At 37.3% G+C, this 20,374-nt stretch overlaps 1 protein-coding gene across 1 annotated transcript; it reads right to left on the bottom strand.

Moving 5' to 3' along the window:
* Positions 1-269: 269 nt before the first annotated feature.
* On the bottom strand, positions 270-15,405 carry LOC122647336 (beta-galactosidase 8). The gene is made up of 19 exons (XM_043840764.1): positions 15,198-15,405; positions 15,021-15,116; positions 14,745-14,857; positions 14,558-14,624; positions 14,378-14,470; positions 14,111-14,254; positions 13,861-13,949; positions 13,674-13,779; positions 13,480-13,567; positions 13,125-13,243; positions 12,272-12,436; positions 8,043-8,245; positions 7,844-7,953; positions 2,955-3,064; positions 2,630-2,743; positions 2,181-2,282; positions 993-1,204; positions 586-922; positions 270-481 (listed from the first exon to the last, which is right to left on the bottom strand). The coding sequence occupies exons 1-19, from the start codon at positions 15,381-15,383 to the stop codon at positions 374-376; spliced, it is 2,562 nt and encodes an 853-aa protein (XP_043696699.1). The 5' UTR covers positions 15,384-15,405; the 3' UTR covers positions 270-373.
* Between the last annotated feature and the right edge of the window lie 4,969 nt (positions 15,406-20,374).

Here is a 20,374-nt window from a genome sequence, read left to right as displayed (position 1 = left end):
CATGCAATCCAGGAAAGAAGCTTCAGTTCCGTGCCTAGACATGCTGAGAGGCTTTCTCACAGATCTAAGATAAACTTTTTAGTAGATTCAATATCTTAACGAAGGGCAGTTTAATGAATGACCCTATAATTGGTTATAATTGGTTATCGAAGGCTGGCAAGTTAGGAGGTTCATCAGGCAATGCGATGAACAGAGCCTTTCGATAGTCGTACTTTGAAGGATCTCCCACTCCTTGAAAGCAAAGAAGATTCCACCACCATTTTTCTTCATGAATAAAGAGTCCCTCCACATTCATTATCAGTGAAGAAATTTATTCTATTGTACACTTCTTGGGGCCTATGCTTTGCTTACACCCCAAACCCAGAACAATGCTTCATGAACAAGTGGCTTCTACTGCAAGGCTCTTCGTCACTCCTACACATGGATCACCAAATGTGTCGATTGATACTCCAAGGCTGCAACTTTTTGATCCAATGCAAGCCTGTCGAAATTTTCATCCGTAAGCATTAATATTACTATAATATGGTGACAAGATCAAAGTAGACATAACAGAATATCAGTGAGATCATAAGCAAAAGTTCATACCTCCTGTACAATGGCAAGAGACTTGGCACTGGTGCACTGACCATGTCTGAAACTACCACAAGTCCCTGAAGGAGTTCCAAAACTCGCAAACTTGATTGAAGAGATAACCTGACTAGGAAATGGGCACTCAAGCTGAAGCACGGGACCTGATTTCTTATCTGTTGGTTGAGCTAAGCTCCATGTGTCTACAGGGGGTGGGTGTGACTGTGAAACGCGCAAGCACAAACTTTCTGTCTGTCTTGTCACAAATGATATCTGTGTGGGATCCCCACCCATCTCCTCAAACAACACCAGAATGTTGCCACTTGATTTGACCCAGGAACGTGGCACATGATACCTGAGACACAAACAAGATTATTTAATTTACAATAATTTTTTAAATCGCAGAGGTGCCACACAACTCTTACAGTTTCTGAGACGCAACACCGCAGTGCTTGAGGCATTTGTTTGAGCTGTAAGGCCCTCTGTAGTTGCAAGAGTTAGTACAACCACTCTGGGGAGCGAGATTAGTTGGCCAATAGCGTCCAATGCTCTGCCCATTCACCCAAGCCTCACCCTTTCCCATTCCCGTGAAGTCGAGTGCAATTGGGCCATTGCCATCAGGAGCATCAAAATTCACCTGAAATTCCAATTATAACATAAAGGATTAATATATAGAATTCCACATGGTATTCTCTGGCAAAGAGCTCATCAATATTCTCATGGTGATTCTTCAAGGCTTGAACATAGATAAATAAAATATGTAAGCAAATTAAAGCGAATAATGCAAAACAGAAAACAAAGTGATATAGAGAGGTAAAGGAAGCAGCTAGAAGCAAAAAAGAAAGTGGTCGGGTATCCAAACCACACACACACACATACACCCACAAAAAAGAAAAGATGCAGGGAACCTTGCACTGAAAGGCCACTTGAAAATTCTGTTGAAAGGGGAAAAAAGAAGAGAAAACGATCTTCACATTAAGCCGTGCTTATTTAATTAGATGATGTGCAAAATATTAGAAATCTCAGGGGCTGGACACCATATGCACCCCCAGGGGGTGTTAAACTAATGCCACCTTAGAACATCTGTCCTTATTAGTGATACTATAGAAAAAGTGGCAAGTTCTAACTAGTTTTGTTAACATCAGCAGGTTACAAGGAATGTTGTGCCAAGTCCAAGTGCCACCATAACAAGGACCTTAAGGCTGTACATTTTAGATCAAATTGATTGTACCCAACAAAGTTGTCTACTTTCTAAAAGGCTATGCATATTAAAATGACTGAACCCAACAAAGTTAAGTCACTTTTTCCTCTCTCTCTCTCTCTCTCTCAACACACACATAAACATGCACATTTGCACATTGAAGTCACAGAAACATATTGCAGCATAGTTCATTATGACAATTCTTTAGGTTCCTTTTTTATTAGGGTAAAGGAATTGTTGCCTATTGGCTGAGAGTGACTGAAATTTACAAATTTTCTTCCTTCTTATATTCCCCCCACCCACCCCCACCCCCCCCAAAAAAAAAAAACAAATAAAAGATCACTGCCATCGAGGAAAGGCACTAAAAGCATAGCAGAGGTAACAGAGGTATAGAAATTGAACTGTGACATACCTTGTACCATATTAAGGGCTGGTTCTTCGGTAAACTGGATTGTGAAATCCACTGTGAAGAAGTTCCTCCAGAAAAACCTAATTCTTCACCTTTTAGTCCAATCTGTGCACAGAACTGAATATTAGAGAGCAGAGAGTAGCAATTTTCTTACAATGCTTCAAAGGGAAAAAAAAATTATCTAGCAAACACAGAAGAAACAATTGCAAACACACTTTTCACTAATATTGTTTGCTCATTTAGTATTTGAGAATAGGGAATCTGTTCTTCATATTATCAATCTCGCAGAATCATGAGAAGATTTAATAGAAAAGTTTCTACTTCAGATGCATAGGAGGTCAATAAAACATCTGATGTACAACTAGAAGCATAGTAGGCCCTTCAATTTTCAAAAAGGTGACATGTGGACATATAGGTATGCATAGGAACAGAAGACTGTAAAAGAAATAGACCTGATATATCCACTGGCTTGAGGATAGATCAACACTAGCACCACTTTTAGAGCCTTTCAACTTGACTGGACCAGTAATTCCAGCACCTTCCATGTCAAAGAATGCCCCATAGTTCTGAAACAAATATACAGAACTTCATATTAAATTATAGCTTTTCTAGAGTATTTATGAGTGATAGAAGTTGTTCATCCGATAGATGGCAGGTTTGCTGATAACAGAGATGATAAATAAATAAAACAAAAATAGGCCTTGAAAAACATGCAAGATGATGACAGATCATAATCCATTCTCTTAAAAGTTCACTGAACATCTGAAAAACCCAAACCTGCAGTCCCACTGTCAAGCTCAAGAGGTCAATGGTGTTCCTCCCCTGCACAAGTGTGATGGGCTTCTCTAAAGTGACCTTTGCATTGCCACTATTGCCTGTCCCGCTCCCTATAGAATTCCCCATTAAAATAAATTAGGCAAAAAGATGATCATCTTCATTAACACCAAATGCCTAAAACAAAGAATTGCTGAATCCAAGCACAAGTCCTCCAGAACAATACCTAAATATATTTAGATAGGCAACTAGGTTGAAAAAGGATTCTTTTTTCTTCTTTAATCATACTTGATAAAGGATTGTGATTCATCTTCTTTTCGTTTTTTTCTTTTAAGGGGTGGGGAAGAGCAGAAAAGCATGAACCAGGAGAAAAGGCTAGAAGCCTAAGAGAAAGGGGTTATAATTGTGTAACAGCCTCAAAATTGTGATGGTTAAATCTTTTCAAAGGGAAACAATCAAAACAGGTTGAGGTTGTAGAGAAATTTCTTTTCATGTGAGAAAGGAGTTATCCTTGTAAAAATGTAATACCCTTGGTGCATAGGACTTTTGATGCATTCAGCCTGCATCGGCAATGTTTCTTTGAACCTAAATTGTCTGAGGGATTCTGACTTTAAAAGAGAACAGAAGCTCTTTTATTGTTCTAAGTACATGTTTTGTGGCCCTTCCGTGGCTCCGCACGAGCTATATTTAATGTTGCACTAATTAATAGGAGATGAACCCAGGGTTTTAAGTATCAGTGAGTATTGTATCGGATCAGTGGTTCACAATACCATACTTACCGATACAATACTTATTTTTCAAAAAAAAAAAAAAAGGTTGTACCAACCAATACGGTTCGATACAGATGCAGACTGATATGGTCCAATACGGGTTGATACAGTCCGATACGGGACCGATACAATCTGATACAGTTAAGATACACTTGATACCCCTCCTTTAAACCTGCAAAACATAAACCGTAAGTGGGATACGAAACCGAGAGCAACCGAAGGCCTTGGAATTCCCCCCCCCCTCTTCGATCTGAGTTGAGGGGAATCATCTAACATTAAAAGCGACTGGAAGGTTCACCATTTTAACAAGTTTTGGGGATTTACAGTGTTCAAATCATGAAATCATGGATTGAATCCGATTTGGGCAAAAAAGAGGTAAAATTGCAGATCTCTTTTGATTTTTTTTGGCGTCTGGACCTCTCTTCTTTTTTTTCTTTTTTCTTTTTTGTTTGTTGAAGTACTGTTCATGTGATACTGTTCACTTGAACAGTGATTTGGTTGATATATGTATCTTCTATTTTCCTAGTCCTAGTTGGAGTCCTAGTTTCTAATTATGTCAAGTCCTAATTCTACTGTGAGTTGTTAGTCTTAGTTTCAGTTTTGAGTGGTTAGTTCTAGTTCTTTTCCTATTGTAACTTGGAATCCTATCATGATTAGGAATTCCTAATCTGATTAGGAGTTCCCCTTTCTATTGTAATTTGAGATTATAAATACAAGCATTATGAGGGAGACTGATAAGTTGAACAGTTCTCTCTTCTTCCTCATCTTTTCTTCTCTCTCAAGTTACTGGTTACAGGTCCTAGGTTTTCTACATGGTATCAAAGCTAGGCAACCAGTGACTGATTCTCTCCATAATAGCCGTTTTGAGAGTCGTTTTAAGTTTTTGGTTTGAAGAAGGAAACCCTAGTTCATAAAAGAAGAAAAACTAGGGTTTCATATGATGAATCATACATATTTGATTCGAAGGTTTGCTGGTCGTGGTGTTTATTCTGCCATGTGGATTGTCTGATTTCTGCTATCGATTTTGGGGTTCTGACATCGCTGAATATGGTAGTCGATTGTTGATGGGGTTTTGATATTGTTGAAACCCCTTCTGTTTGATGTTGAGGGGTTCATTGGTTCTTCGATTATTGAGGTCCCTGTTATGGTTTCTGATATTTGTTGCTTCGATGGTTTGATCGATGGAGTATATGCTGTCTCCTGGAGTCGATTTTCTGCTTTGCTTGCTGCTGCAATAATTTTTTGGAGTTTCTACCATCAAGAGAGACACTCAACTTCATCAATTAATGGTTTGAAGAAGTTCTTTTTCCTACGGTAGCTGCTGCCCCTCTTCACCTGCCTTTTTTGGAGTCTCTATTCCCTTGAAGACCAAGTCTCTTTTTTTGCCTTGGAGATTGGTTGTTCTTATTGGAGATTCATTCCAGCAGCCATGGACAGCATCTATCAAAGGTTTTCACTCTCTTGAATCGATTTCTCCAAATATCGAACTATTTTTTTCTGGTTCTTCTTTAACTGGCTGCATCGATCACTTGCTGGTTTATGGTTTCTCCCTGGTTTCGATCTGAGCTGCAACTACCACCACGGCTGATTTCAGAATCACCACTTCAACTCTATCATTACTCTCTGGACTCAATATTGTGGGAATCAATAGGCCCTGGTATTACGTTACAACATCTTAAATTTTAGGTTGAACCAAGCTTGCAAGAGAGAGATCTATTAACTGAATCATGTTGGGTTTCCGCTGGATTTGCTGGTTCTGTTGAGTCATAAGGAAGAAGTTAACATCCTTGTTTATGATTCATTTTATTTTATTTTAACCTAATTTTCCCATATTAACCCCATCTTATGTCACTACCCATATCACGTTACCTCTTGTTGACTCCCCCTTCCTCACGTTTCCTTTTCCTTTTCCTTTTAAGTTTTAATTTATTAGGTATTAATGCTACTAGCCTACTACCCTACCTTTATTAGTACCCATCCTTCTTATGATTATTTACATCTTGCCATTAAGAGTTTGCTCCTTCCAAGAATGTCCCTCATCTATAAATCTAATTCCCTACAAGACCCATTACTTTCTTATTTACCAAGGGACCCTTGCAAAATTCTGGTTATTTACCAAACTGCCATTACTTTTTCATACATTCCCCCATTTGACTACCCAATTGACCCTTAAAATTTTGGTTATTACCAGTTTGCCCTTTGGCTTGGATTGTATTTAAAAGTGGATTTCCACCAAATTACAGCTATGCCATTTTTTTCCAACACCTTTCTCTTTCAATAATTCTAATTCCCTTCATATCCCATACCTTTGGTATTTACTCATAACACCTTTGGAAACTTCTGGTAAATTATATTTTTGCCATTCCTTCCTTTTTAATTACCCTTAGCACCTCTTGGAAAATTCTGGAATATTATGTTTTTGCCCTTTCTTTTACATTATCTCTGTTATGTCCACGTGTACTACACGTGAGGGGGGGATTATGTACAGTATACCTGCAGACATTGTAGAAGCAGAACTTGCAGAAACACTTGGTGCAAAGCATAGAAGATCAGAGTTTTCACCATTGCCAATGGGTATCTACTTTGTTATTAGGTTGAGTTTGCCGTAAGGGGGAAATTGAAGTATTGAAGATATTTGGTTGTTGCCTATTTGAGGACTTTCAATTGGGTGGATACAATTTTTTTCGTTGCCTGATTCAGTTTGTTTTCGCTACTTGCTGCTCTAGTTATTTCACTTCAAGATTTTATGTCACTATGACAACCTGAGATTCATCACTGTTTAGCTATTGAAGATCGTTAAAAGCTGCCTTTTTTTGGAAAAAATTCTAATCCCGGTTTGTTGATCATGTCTGTCCAGGTTTTGAAGATCAATTATTTCAAATTCTTGAAGGTTTATTTGGGAGCTACATTCATCTGTCAAGCTGGATTCTGCTGCAACTTAGTTTCTTCTCATTTTGTTCAAGTTGGGCATTAATACCTTGTATGCGCCAACTTGAGGGGGAGTGTTTGCATTATTATGGAGTTCTTTTTTTCTTTTTCCTTTTAGTTTAAGCTGGATCTTCTTTATTTACTTATTTGTATAATCCAGCTTGAGGGGGAGTGTTGAAGTATTGTTCATGTGACACTGTTCACGTGAACAATGATTTGGTTGATATGTGTATCTTCTATTTTCCTAGTCCTAGTTGGAGTCCTAGTTTCTAATTATGTCAAGTCCTAATTCTACTGTGAGTTGTTAGTTTTAGTTTCAGTTTTGAGTTGTTAGTTCTAGTTCTTTTCCTATTGTAACTTGGAATCCTATCATGATTAGGAATTCCTAATCTGATTAGGAGTTCCCCTTTTTATTGTAATTTGAGATTATAAATACAAGCATTATGAGGGAGACTGATAAGTTGAACAGTTCTCTCTTCTTCCTCATCTTTTCTTCTCTCTCAAGTTACTGGTTACAGGTCCTAGGTTTTCTACAGTTATGCATCACTAGGACGTACCTAGTGCAAGAGGCTCCCGCCACTGCGGGGTCCGGCTGTTTCCAGACTCGAACCCGTGACCACTTGGTCACAAGGAGCAGCATTACCGTTGCACCAAGGCCCACCCTCTGTTATGCATCACTGATTAGGTAAAAATTACTCAAATCCTTGCATCAAGCTGATATATATTTACTTATTACATAATAAGATGTTTTATGCCCCAAAACTGTATTTTATATGCATCATAAGCACATCCATGCATATATTGATCATTTCCATGTGTATCTTTAGTGTATCTTGCATCTCTCCAATATGATACCCAATATCGATACTTAAATCCTTGGATGAACCTGTGCCCTAGGTATTTCCTTATACATAAAAATAACTGGGAAAAAAATATTCTCCAAAGAGATGTGACACAGAATAATAAGATACAGTTTCACAAAAGAGAACCTCTTAAAATGTGCCACATGGAATTAATATAAATAACATTAGGAGCCTATGACCACCTTATTCATGATCATATAACAGATTTCTAAAGATAACATAAACTTTTCAAAATATGTGTTCCTTGTTAGAAAACATTAAGTTTAAATCCCCACATACATATTTATGTCAAAAAACCCATATTTTCACATCATTATTTATTTGACATCACCTGCAAGATTCCCATTGATAAATGCATGAAGAGCATGACCAAGTGATTCCACATGAAGAACAGCTTGAGTCCCATCTTGAAGAAATGGTTCATTTCCTTGGATGTCAGTTCTGGGAGAAAAACACAACCACAGAAGGAAATGTAAATTAAGACATCAAGGCCATTTCTTATAGAAGAAGAAAGAACGAATATTGTCTACCTTAAAGAATACCACAAGTAATCACTAGAATCAGCTGTGGTATTTATTTGCTCCAATAATCCAGATTTCATGACCGCAGTTGAACTTGAGATACCAACAGGTTCATTGATCCAACTCCATCCTGATTGGAATGTGTTAGAAGAATCAATAGTACCCTTTGAGAAAAGACGTTTGAATCTTGGACTCACAACCTGGGAATTAACCTGTTACATAAAACCATCTACCTCAGTTTTAAAATAACTTATTTATTATTTTAGTACTTCTTTCTTATGCAATAACATTTCTTTTTCTCTATCAACTTTAAGTTTTAAAGGTGCATATGCCACTGGAGTCTTCTGGAAGAGACAGAAACTGTTCCGTAGAATGAGTTGAATCCAAAAGAGGTGTCACCACAAGATATCAAAGAATGCATTACCCCTACAATGAAAATATTTGATGAAAAACAAAGATGGAGGCTCAGTTTTCTTTTAATATAAATATTGAAAATATTTTCCATAAAAGAGTTACTAGTTACACCTACATATATGTTGTAACGTAGCTAAAACTGTGGAGTTAGTTGTTAACTTGGATTTATGCCAGATCATTTATCTAGAGAATGTTCGAAGAATCAAAACTTTAGAGCTTTTAATTTGATCTCACTGATAAAATTGATCTGGTTTATACAAGTGTAACCTTCTTGATTTACTGTAAAATTTGCAATGTTTTAAATGTAAACAAACAAAGCAAATGATACATGAATTTTAAAAGAAATTGAAAATGAAAAAGGTTAAAAATAAGAATAAAGACAGTTAAGCTAATTGCAAACGGAAACCAACAGCTATCAAATACAATACATGCTTCCAAAGATAAGAATTAAATAATATTATCAAATTAATATGAAAACAAATACTTGGACCATACAGTATTCACTTCATGCCATCCTTCTGAAGTTGCACTAAAAGAATGTCTAAGGGATCAAACTCCAAGAAATAAAGTTGGTGGGAAGGAATAAGGGTGATGGCTAATGTAAGGAAAAGAAAGAAAATAATAATAAGGAGAATTATTATTGTCACAAAGGTCTGTTATTTTTCTAAATGTCACAGAGTATCTATTCTGTCATGTGGACAGATGATAATTGCATTCTGACCGTTGGATAGAGAGGACATGGTCTAGATTAGCCACATGTCAAATTTCATCTTCTAATTCATTCAATACCCCCTTTTTTTTTACACACATCTGTGTATGTCCATGCATGTGTACCAGTACTCTAGACATTACTGTGTACTCTCCCAATTCTTAGTGGGAACAGACGGTTTAGAATTACAAAATGTAAAAATGGATGGCTTAGATTTGTCTTGTGATTTTTGGAAACATCATCTTCCATTGTTACATGGATAACTACGCTAATAATAATAATAATCTCTTAGTTTAAAGCACAAAGAAATGAAAGGATTTTTAATTCTTATGCAGGAACCTATGTGAGATAACAATGAAAGTGGAACCACTTCAACACCAAAGATAAAGAATGACTAAAGATATTAACTAATATTAATAAGGGGAAAATAAACTTCACAAGGATTTGTAATGCAATCTGAAAATCCAGATTATGGACTCAAGCAGGCCCAATCATCAAATCTGTGATAAGATCATGAGATAAAAGAAACAATTGCATAGTTAAGGGAAAAAATCAGAGCAATGGAAGGGGATGGAAAAGAGATGAGATCGATCTTCTTGGGAGGAAGAGAAAATATATTGAAGAAGAGAAGAAAAGAAATCGGGTTTGGAATACCAATTCCGTATGCCCTGTTCAACAGCACCAAAACTCTTGAAAAAAACAAACTCATTCTTTACTCAAATCATCTCTAATTGATGGGTGTGTATTACAAATATTCACACACAATAAAGTAAATAAACTCAAAACAGAACTTTATCTAGCAATTGAATATTCTAATATAACTCAAATACTTGACTACTAATCTCGTGTACTAACTTTATCCTCACTTTGTGGGCTTATAAATTAGGCACATTACAATGAAACATAAAAACATGAAAGGTACAATCTACAAAATAACTATCCAAAGGTCAATTTCAGCCCATTATACTGCCAACTGCTCCTGGGGCCTTCTAAACTTACACATAGGCATCCATACAGAATTAATGCCAACTGCATCAATTCCCCCAGTATTGAGAAAACCTCACCCTTGAGTTTTCTAGAAGGGCAGAAATAAAATAACTTGTGAGAATGCCTCATGCTCTGCACTAGTATCACACATCAAATTCAGAAGATTAAACGTTGATGACGACATGACGTATCCTTGTCTTGAAATATATGGAAAATAACAAACTCACTATGTCTGATATACATCACTGCAGCACAGTTTGTATTTGCTTCACCCATATTAATCATCTCGTCCACCTTTACCATTATTTGTTGCCCCACATCAGAGCAGTCTTTGTCTTGTGTTGACCCTTTCAGCTCTTTCAATGGCTGCATTGTTGGTGCCACTTCATTTGGCTTCGAGCATACTTCGTCAACTAGTCCGCATAAAGCAAACTTGGTAGTTGTTGGCTTGTATTGTTGAATCATAAATGTTGACTCAAAATATATTTGACTCTATGTAACAAACAATGTTAGATGTATGATTTATGAAATGGTTTATCATTTGATGTCTTTTCATACCTATTGCTTATTTAAGTTGTTTTACTTGTATTATATGTGTTCTAATACTAAAGATTGTATGGAATATGCCATATCAGTAATTCAGTCTTATATACTGCGTACACTACCAACCTAGGGCCCTAAGTCAAACTACCATTTTTAGTGTGATCTTTTGAAAAAATAAATAAATAAAGGTTCCACTATATTTATAGGGGGCCCTAAAATAAGCTGTCCTTCATAACGTAATTAGGTCAATAGAACCCCAAAACCAGGAGCCAAATTTTAAAAAATAAAATAAAATAAAAAAAGCATAAACTTGGCCGAGATCTCGGTATCTCGTAGAGACAACTCGGTTTTTGGGCTGGCCGAAACTATGCCTGAGACCGAGACCTCGAACTATGCAATGAAGTAAATAAACTCAAAACGGAACTCTATATAGCTATTGAGTATTCTAATCTAATTCAAAACACTTAACTAATTCTGTGTACCAACTTTATCCCCACTTTATGGGCTAATAAAAGAGACCCGTTACAATGAAATCCACAAAATAAAAGGCCTAGTCTACAATAAAACTACTCAAAGGTCAATTTCAGCCCATTAGACTGCCAACTGCCCCTTGAGGGCCTTCTAAACTTACACATAAGCATCCATACGAGATTAATGTCTAATGCAACTGCATCAATTTGTGAACGTAGTTTTCATCACAAGGTCATGTTCCCCTGGAATCGAAGGGTATGGACAGATCATAAATGAGGGTGGGTCCATGTGATAAAGGACTCTCACACTCATTTAACTATTCCAATTTCTACTTAAAACAGGCATGGGAAGTGGTTCACAATGAGGGTAAAGTTTTGTAAAATTACAAAAATGCTATTCCATAATAATGGAATCAAGTGCATTCTTGTACCTTTTCATTTCGAACTGTACTTGTATGGGGCTGAAGCTTGAGCAGTGAGATGGGTGTGGGTTGCTCTATCACTCGGAAACATTCATGTTTGACATGTTGCAGGTGATGGAAGTTCACAAACTTTTTGGGATTTAACAACCCAATTAATAAATCCTAGCTGAAACAAACTGATCTTTGTGTAGAATAAGGCAATAAGCGTGTGTGCCACTTAGCAGAATAGAATATCGGAATATAATAGATGAGTTCTCATCAAAATCCCCTACATGTATCATTTAATTTGAGGCTGCAAAGAAATGCCAAGCAACAAATGGAATATCTTCTTGATGCACATAATCATCATGTGTCTCCACCATATAGAGTATATTCAAAAGGGAATAAAAGATATTGGGTTTAAGATGGATAGTAAAAGGGCATAAAAGACTTCAAACATTAGTTGCTAATGCCATTGACCCTGTTCTGAGTGTAGCGTCATGGTACCAGAGTCATTATTGTTCGTAAGCAAAGGCATCCATGCATGAGGATACTTAAAAAATCTGAACAGCTTGTGCACCTGCCTGTAAACCTTGGATATCTTTGTAATTAAAGATTATACAGTGTAATATATGTTGCTTAATGCTTGGAGGGAGGGGGGGGAGAAACTGAGAAAGAGTACTATATGTTTATAAATTTGTTTTCAGTACAAACCTGTGCAGTATTGAATACCACATTCTTGCAGTCAGGAAGGATGCTCACAGACCATGCAGGTAAATGGTATGAATTACCATTGAAATTCACAGTTGCATCAGATTGTGTACCCACATTGGCAAGAAAAGCAGAACATAACCCAGACCCTGTTTTATAAACATGAGCCTGAAATAGGAATATAGCCATGTTATATAGAAAAAGTAACAAAGGATAAAAAGGTACTTACATGCAATGTCGACCCACAAATCCAAGAATATCGTGACATTTTTTAACTGGAAAGAAGATATATTATTTTGGTCCTAGTATCTTAAGCTTATGATTTCGGCATTTTTCAGACAGCAGAGTATGTGAAATCCAGTGATACATAATAGATCTTCAGTGACTCTTTGTTCCTTCATATACAACAGTAGGTCAATGGAATGGTTAAGTACAAGCAGCAGATTAACCCTTTTATGTGAATGGGAAAACTTCATGAGACAGCACATCCCACTGACCTTCCACACTGGCATTTTCTATAGATCCCTCACCATGACTATTTAAATACTGACAACTCCAATGGATTTTCAAAGATATTAGAACAGAGAAACTATGTTATTCTACATTTGACGACAGACTAATATGCATGTGATGGAACTGCTGTGAAATTTTTAATTTCTGTTTACATGGATATAAGCAGATGCATCATGCATGTACAAGCACAAAAACTCCAATCTCTAGGCTACCTTGTCTATATTCATCTCATCCCTCTCAATTAGGAAATACAATACAGTATATTCAAGTTATATAACAAGGAGGAGGAAACTAAGCATTATCACTCGTTCAGATAAATGAATATGCTTTGGAAGGTCCATACCTCCAAGTTTGGACCAAGAGAAGTGAATGTAGGATCATTGGCTACCAGTGCTCCTGCACAAAGTTTGATGGCCTTGTGCAAATCTTTGAGGTGGCCCCACTTCGGTTGTCTAACAACACCTGCAACATTCGTGTAAAAATGAAAAGTTCTACAAACAACAGGCTTAAAATTTTTTATCAAAGAAAATTCCAGACAACCACAGGAATATTGTCAGTGCTTTAAAGACCATACATAGCATGAAAGACACAAAAACTAGTGCCATTTCATAGTACAGGAACTGTCTAAGCCTAAATATTTACCTTATCAACCACACAATATCACATACAGACAATCAAATAGGGATAATAGACTTTACCATACTCGTCAATCGGAGCATCATAATCATAGCTCGTGGCAATAAAGGGTCCACCAGTAGTTCGACCAAAGTTGGTCCCACCATGGTACTGTTCAAGATAAAGGAACACAGCAATTTCCAAATTGATTAAGCACCCAAAAACTTCAGGATAAAGGCTAAGGTGACATAAAATTTCCAATACAAACGCAATCTACCATATAGTAATTTTGGAAAGTTCCACCTCGTTGGAAAAAGCGTGCCACAGAAAATGCAAGGTCCTCCACTGGTCTGTATGGCACAGCACCACCAAAGGAAAGAAACCTAGTGCTCCACATAATTAGAAAGGTCACATGAGGGACTTGCAAAATTTCATGAAAGAGTCCATTCAAGCAAACAACTTACCAACCGCTCCAATTTTCAGTCCACATCTTGGGCTTCTTGTCAGAGTTTGGTGTGAATTGATCACAGTAAAACCCATTGCAAGTGTTGATCTGTCAGATTCTATAGTATTGTTAACATCAGTGGGGAAGTGATGGGGGCTTTTAAGTATGTAACATAAAGGGTATAACAAGAACTATACCCTGACTTTTTGATTCAGATAATACTTGTTCAGAAAAATAAATTTAGATGAAAGAGTGAAAATACAACTCACTACTGGGTCAGGAGCATTCGCCTGCTGGCACATCACCCAGGGAACCCCTGTATTTAAAGACGTAGCCATGGCTGCCGCCCAACTGATATAGGATTTGGCAGCAGGACCATAGCGGCTGTCGACGTTTCCATACTCATTTTCAATCTGATAGAAAACAGTACATCACTTCGATGACCATAAGGGAAAGAATAACTCCAAATGCCATCCACCTGAGACCACGGCAGATAAGCATTACAGAGAAACTAAAATTGAAAAATAAGAAGCAACCTGGGACAAGATGATGGGTCCGCCTTGGGATGCATAGAGGTTCTCCTGTTTCATCATATCTACAATCTTGGCCGTGAACCGCTGCATCTCGGTCTGTGACACAAGATGTAAAGCGTATGAGAATACAATAACTTATAAATGAACACTGTTCACAAGGGAATAGAGGGCAAGGGTTCAAACTTTGAAGGGCTCATTGTCAGTTCGGAACTTGATTCCAGGAACGAAATGCAGCCAAAGAGGAAAGCCTCTGCACCAAAAATAAATGAAAAATACGATTTCTTGGTTGGTTTAGAAGAAAAGCGTAGGGATCGGTCAGACACAGGGAAATGCAAAGTTTAAGTAAATAGCCTAAAACCCATAAAATCACCCGTAGTTCCACTCAGCGCAGACGTAAGGGCCAATGCGTAGATGAACATAAAGACCAGCTTCTGCAACTGTTTTCACGAACTTGACCAAATCCTTTCTCCCTTCGAAGTCGTACTGAAGAGCAACCAAGCACACAACATTAGATATAACCATTTCTCTTCAAATCGAGATATGAGTCACAAACAGCGGAGAGAATTAGACGAGAATAAGCTCAAAGAAAACAGTAACAACACTCGACTGAGAATGGAAGAGGATAACAGATGAGCAAAGGGCCAACCTGGTTCTGAACAGGTTCGTGTAAGTTCCAGAAAACGTAAGTCTCAATGACATCCAAACCTCCGTCCTTGGATTTCTGAATGAGGTCCGGCCACATCTGTGGGAAAGCTTTTTTGTTAACAGAATAGAACAGAAAGCCAAAAAGAGAAGCCATGGTCGTGTTTAGTTTAGTGTTTACCTCAGGGGTACTGCGGGGGTAGTGAATGGAGCCGGAGATCAAAACCTTCCGATTACCATCGATCACCAGCGCACGGTGATCATAGGAGACGGTGGCGGCAAGCGTCGACAAAACCGTCGGAAGTAGAAGGATTAGAGAAACCACCCAACCACTTCTGCAACTACTACTACTACTACTCATGATCATGGCGGATTCAATTTGTTTATCGATTTCTTGAGTACTTCTCTGTATTTGAGGTTCAGTTATTAGTTGTTAGATGCGATTATGTGAAAGGCATTTACTTATGTACAGGGAAGAAGAAGAAGAGGGGAGTAGGTTGGTTGGTCATTAATGATGCTTTGGTGTTGCGTGGCCGCTTAAAATGAAAAACTAAGGAAGGCTTCATTGGAAGGACATTAAGGAATACTATAGTGGGAATCAAGAAGAGTAGAAACAAGGACACGCCAAACCCTCAAAGCTTTACCTCTACCGTCTCCATTATCCCAATCTCTCTCTCTCTCTCTCACTCTCTCAGAGGAAACGAAGGAAGGATCAAGGAAGAGTGGAACAACGTGCCTTCATCTACTTGGTTTTGTTTTCATGGTTAGTTTGCCTACTCTCTGCCCAGTGGTCATGCCTTCATTTCTTTCTTGCCTCTCTCCTCTCGAGAGTCGAGAATTGTTGACAGGGATGTTGGTGCTATTGTGGTTTGGGTTAACACTTAGATCGATTATCTGATATCCATTGTCGTTCGCGTGAAGGTGGTCCAGTGCGTGACAGAGCATTTTTGTCCTTTTTATTAGGTTATAATAATTTGATAATCTTCAGAAATGACTGAGAGGGTAAACCGCCAAAAAATTCAAATTACTGAATCTGGATCGGTTGGAATTTGGAATCGGTAGAGTCGATTCTAAAATCTTAGAATCGCCCATTAGATTTGAAAACTCAGCGATTTTAGGGCTTTAAAGGAATAATCATGATGCATGGCTAATTTTGCTCAATTCTCAATTTCGATTGAATCTCAATTCTTTCAAATTTTTTTTTTTTTAAGATCAAAATAATTTGATGGATAAAAAAAGTAAAATTTCATTAGTAATAAAGATTATGAAAGTAAAAAAAGACAATTTGAAAGCATTCGACTGAATTAATTACCAATGCTGTGAACAAGTGCTTAGCGCACTTAGTAGTTTGCCGTGGATAAAATTTCATTACTACAAGGAGGTTTTGGATTGAAACCTCTTAGTTCACATCTTCCCTCTCCTTTAAACTCCCTTCTATTTTTAACAAATTATAACATTTTGGTCTTGTCCGTTAATTTGGGACGTTAGGCGTTAGTTTTAGAGACTGTAATGCCCAAAATGCCCTTGTAACAAAAACCAACAAAAAATAAAATTTAAAGTGACCAATTTACCCTCATCTTCCCCTAATGGTTTAGGGTTTGAAATTGAAAATCAAACCCTAAACCCTAAACCATTTGGGGAAGATTAACCCTAAAATCAAATCTCCAAAATTACAATCCCTAAAACTAACGTCTAACGTTCCAAATTACGAACAAGACCAAAAAGCTACTCTTTGTTAAAAATAAAAGAAAATTTCTAATTAAAAAAGTTATAAGGGAACATTTGAACAAATGGACATTTTCAAGGTGCATTTGTGAGAAACCCAAAAAAAAAATCGATTGTGTTTGATTGTCATTTTCTCACTTTTGTCTTTACTGATTGCTTATCCTTAAGTCCGTGACTCTTCTGCTAGGACAAGTTTACGTGGTCCCTTAACAAAGGCCGCCACCGTCGGCACCATCTCAATTTCTTCCATTTTCAATAATACATAACAAAACAACTACCGATATCTTCTTCATCTTACACTCACAAGCAGCAATATTCTTTATCTTACGTTTGAAACCCTTCTCTCCGGTCTCCACATAAAATTATGATTTCTTATCTTTCTTTGTTTTTTGTTTGTTCTTGCCTTTTCTTTTCTTTTCTTTGCCCATCCTTTTCTCCTTCATTCCTTCTTAATAGGTGACAATTCCAATGTTACTTCCATTGGACAATTCAACAAGAGCCCATATTCATATCAATGGCATAAGCTTGTCACCATAACTTATGTCATATTCCTCTATAGGGTTTCCAAGCTCGTCTTATCGTGACAAATGCAATCAATTCCCAACTTTAGAATCAATTAAATCGAAACAACAGTTAGAATAATTGATTGACGTCTAATTAGCAAAGTGTAAGCTCCAGAAGGTCATAGGTTTGATTTTCTTGTTTTCGTCTTGTCATAAAAAAATCAAACCAGTCGAGTCGGGGGTGAATCGAATTAACTGAGCCAAAGATGGATGTTAAGAATCGGCCATAAATGGAATTGTGGACAGTAGATTCAATAGGCCGATTCCAAACCGATTTTTAAAATCTTATCGGTGAGTAAAATATATTTTTGATAGATTAGACTCAAATCCTATTAACCATCACACATGTGCGTGTCTTAGAAGTCTGCAAGTATGACGCGTTTGCTGCTATTATTCACTGAGAGGGACAGTAGACGTACACAGTTATCATCAACTTTAGAAAAAGAAAATGTTTTGAGAATTATTATTAGTAGGAGAAGTAGATATGAGGAGTGGGGACAGTCTACTCTACGAAATCCAGGAACAAATGTCGACCCACTCACGATATTTTAGTGGGTCGAAGTCAATGGGGGCTCGTGCACCGCCCAAGCTTTTGGCCTTTTATCCACACCACACTGATGAGTGATGACTGATACGTAAATATGTAATAACAGAATTAAGTAAAATAATAAAATTAAAATTGATTATGTTGGGATTTATTATTTTTTAGATCAGTCAGGCAAGAAAATTTGAGTTGGGCTCATGGTCACATATAAGAACGATTCACAGTTGTTCAGATAGAATCCACTTCATATGGGTTCCATAGAGTGAATTCCATCTGATTGACTATGAGCCATTCTTGTACATTTACATACGTGAATTGAGCTGGGCTTAGAAAATTTTGAATTTTCGACTAATGAAATTTTGATTAGTTTCGTTGTTGACTGTGGAGATCATAAAAAAAAAAAAGTAAATTAAGGATCGAGTTTCCCTCCACTCACGATGAGGAGCGAGAGATGGCAGGAATGGGTATCAGGAGGGCATTTTAAAACATACTAAAAACCTAGAAGAGGTTTATGAACCTTAGGATGGTGGGGGAACCATCCTCTATGGGTGGAGGAAAACTTTATCCAAAAATCAATTCATCAGAAATCAAATAAGTGAAAAAGGTATCCAATCGTACACCCAATACAATACCGATACTAAAAATCATGAGTCAAATGACAAACTATTTCCCCAATCCATGATCAGCTCCACAAATACTTCTGATTCTTTTCCTCAACAAGTTTACAATTAGGTACTAAGTTACATGTAATATTAAAAAAATAATCTCACAATGGAAGCGAATTATAGATAGTAGCTTAAGATTCATTTTCTACCCAAAAAAAAAAAAAAATGCTTAAGATTCATTAACTAGAGATGGTGTGATCTTAAATTTTTTTTTCTTTCTTTCTGAATGAATCAAGGGTGAAAACAATTTCTTCACGGTTAGATCATAGTTGAGAATGAAGTGTACGTCACTGGACATGAGATAAAAATAATAAATAAAAGAAGTGTATATATCACTAATTCCAATCCAATTGCTATGTGGGAGAAGTGATTCCTTTCTAATAAAATAAAAGGGACAGAAATTGTCCCTTCTACTCTTTTGGCTCTTCTAATGTAATCTAAACCTAAAAGCTAAACTTAAACTAGAACTTGTATTTTGCTTCAACAACTCCACTTCTGGACAGAAACAGATCTAATTGTATCCATTGGCTAAACAACGGTCCAGGGATCAAACCATGGTTCCTGGGAGACAAGAAGATATTTATCTTTAGGGTTTTGCACGCCGTTAGCCCATGGTGTCCCATGGGTGCCCCATTTTAATTTTAGGGTTTCCCATGGTCGCCCATGGGAACCCCGGTGCATCCTATTAGGGTTTCTCCTTCCCTATTGCATTCCATAAAATTAATTATCACAATAGGGACGGAGAAACTCGCCTCTAGTCCATCACATGGCAAGAGGGATCCATCCCATACTCGAATGCGCAGCGAAAATAATCGATTCAAGTTTCTTTCGCATCCCATAAATATTAATAATCAATGAACGAAGGAATTAATAAAGAACTCGCTAACCTGGTGAGCCTCAAGTGTTGCTCCTCCAATAGACAGTGGTTCTTCCTCCAATGAGCGCTCCAAGCAAACAGATCGAACCTCCAATGGTGCTACCAAGGTTCTACACGCCAATCCCGATGCCCTCAAACTCCTTAGCACGGATCTAGGGTTTCACAAACCCTAACTCTCAAACACAGTGAGAGAAGCAAGAAGAAGAAGAGAGATCATAAGAGGGAGAGAGAAAAACCAAAAACGCAGAGAGAGAGTGTCTCGCTCCAAAAACATGGAGAGCTGCTCTTCTGCGTATTTTTGGTCCCCTATTTATAATAATAGGGTTTAATTAAATCCTAGATAGATTTAATAGAGCCCTGGTGAGAGTCGACTCTCTCTCTCTCGTCTGGCGCTTCTGTTTAAACTCAAAGTGCTACACAGTGAAGAAGCGAATCTAATAGGGAAAGTATTAATTAGATTCTTTATTTAATTATTAATGGATAATTACAATTAGCACCAAATCCACTAATTAAATAAAGAGCCAATTAAATTAGCAAATTCCAAATAACTCCCTATATGATAACAATTTATCATATACAACCCCCCACTAATCAACACCATCATTATGGAATCTAGGGCATGTACACATGTACTCGCCAAACCCCAATCCATAGTACATGTCCATATAAGAGCGTTTGTGCATCCGATCGGTCTCGCAAAACTCGATAAAACACTTTATTTGAAATAACTATAAATAATGTATCATTTTATGTAAAATAAATTTTGCAAAACCATTTCCAAAACAGATCGATCCGATTCGATCCGACCATGCACATACGCTCTATCTTGGTGTTCCCCAATCGGGCGTGGTGACCGTGTTGGATAACTCCTTCACTCACAAAGTGTTTACGCATTCCCGCATACACGGCTTTGACTCGCTTGAGTCTCGGTCATTGATGAACCAAAGAATGCGATCACACTTTGCGAAGGTGGGTTCCCTCAGT

The sequence above is a fragment of the Telopea speciosissima genome, unplaced genomic scaffold (genome assembly GCF_018873765.1).
Source record: "Telopea speciosissima isolate NSW1024214 ecotype Mountain lineage unplaced genomic scaffold, Tspe_v1 Tspe_v1.0026, whole genome shotgun sequence".
Taxonomy (NCBI): domain Eukaryota; kingdom Viridiplantae; phylum Streptophyta; class Magnoliopsida; order Proteales; family Proteaceae; genus Telopea; species Telopea speciosissima.
Note: the sequence above shows the minus strand (reverse complement) of the source record. Positions and strands in the feature narration are given on the sequence as shown.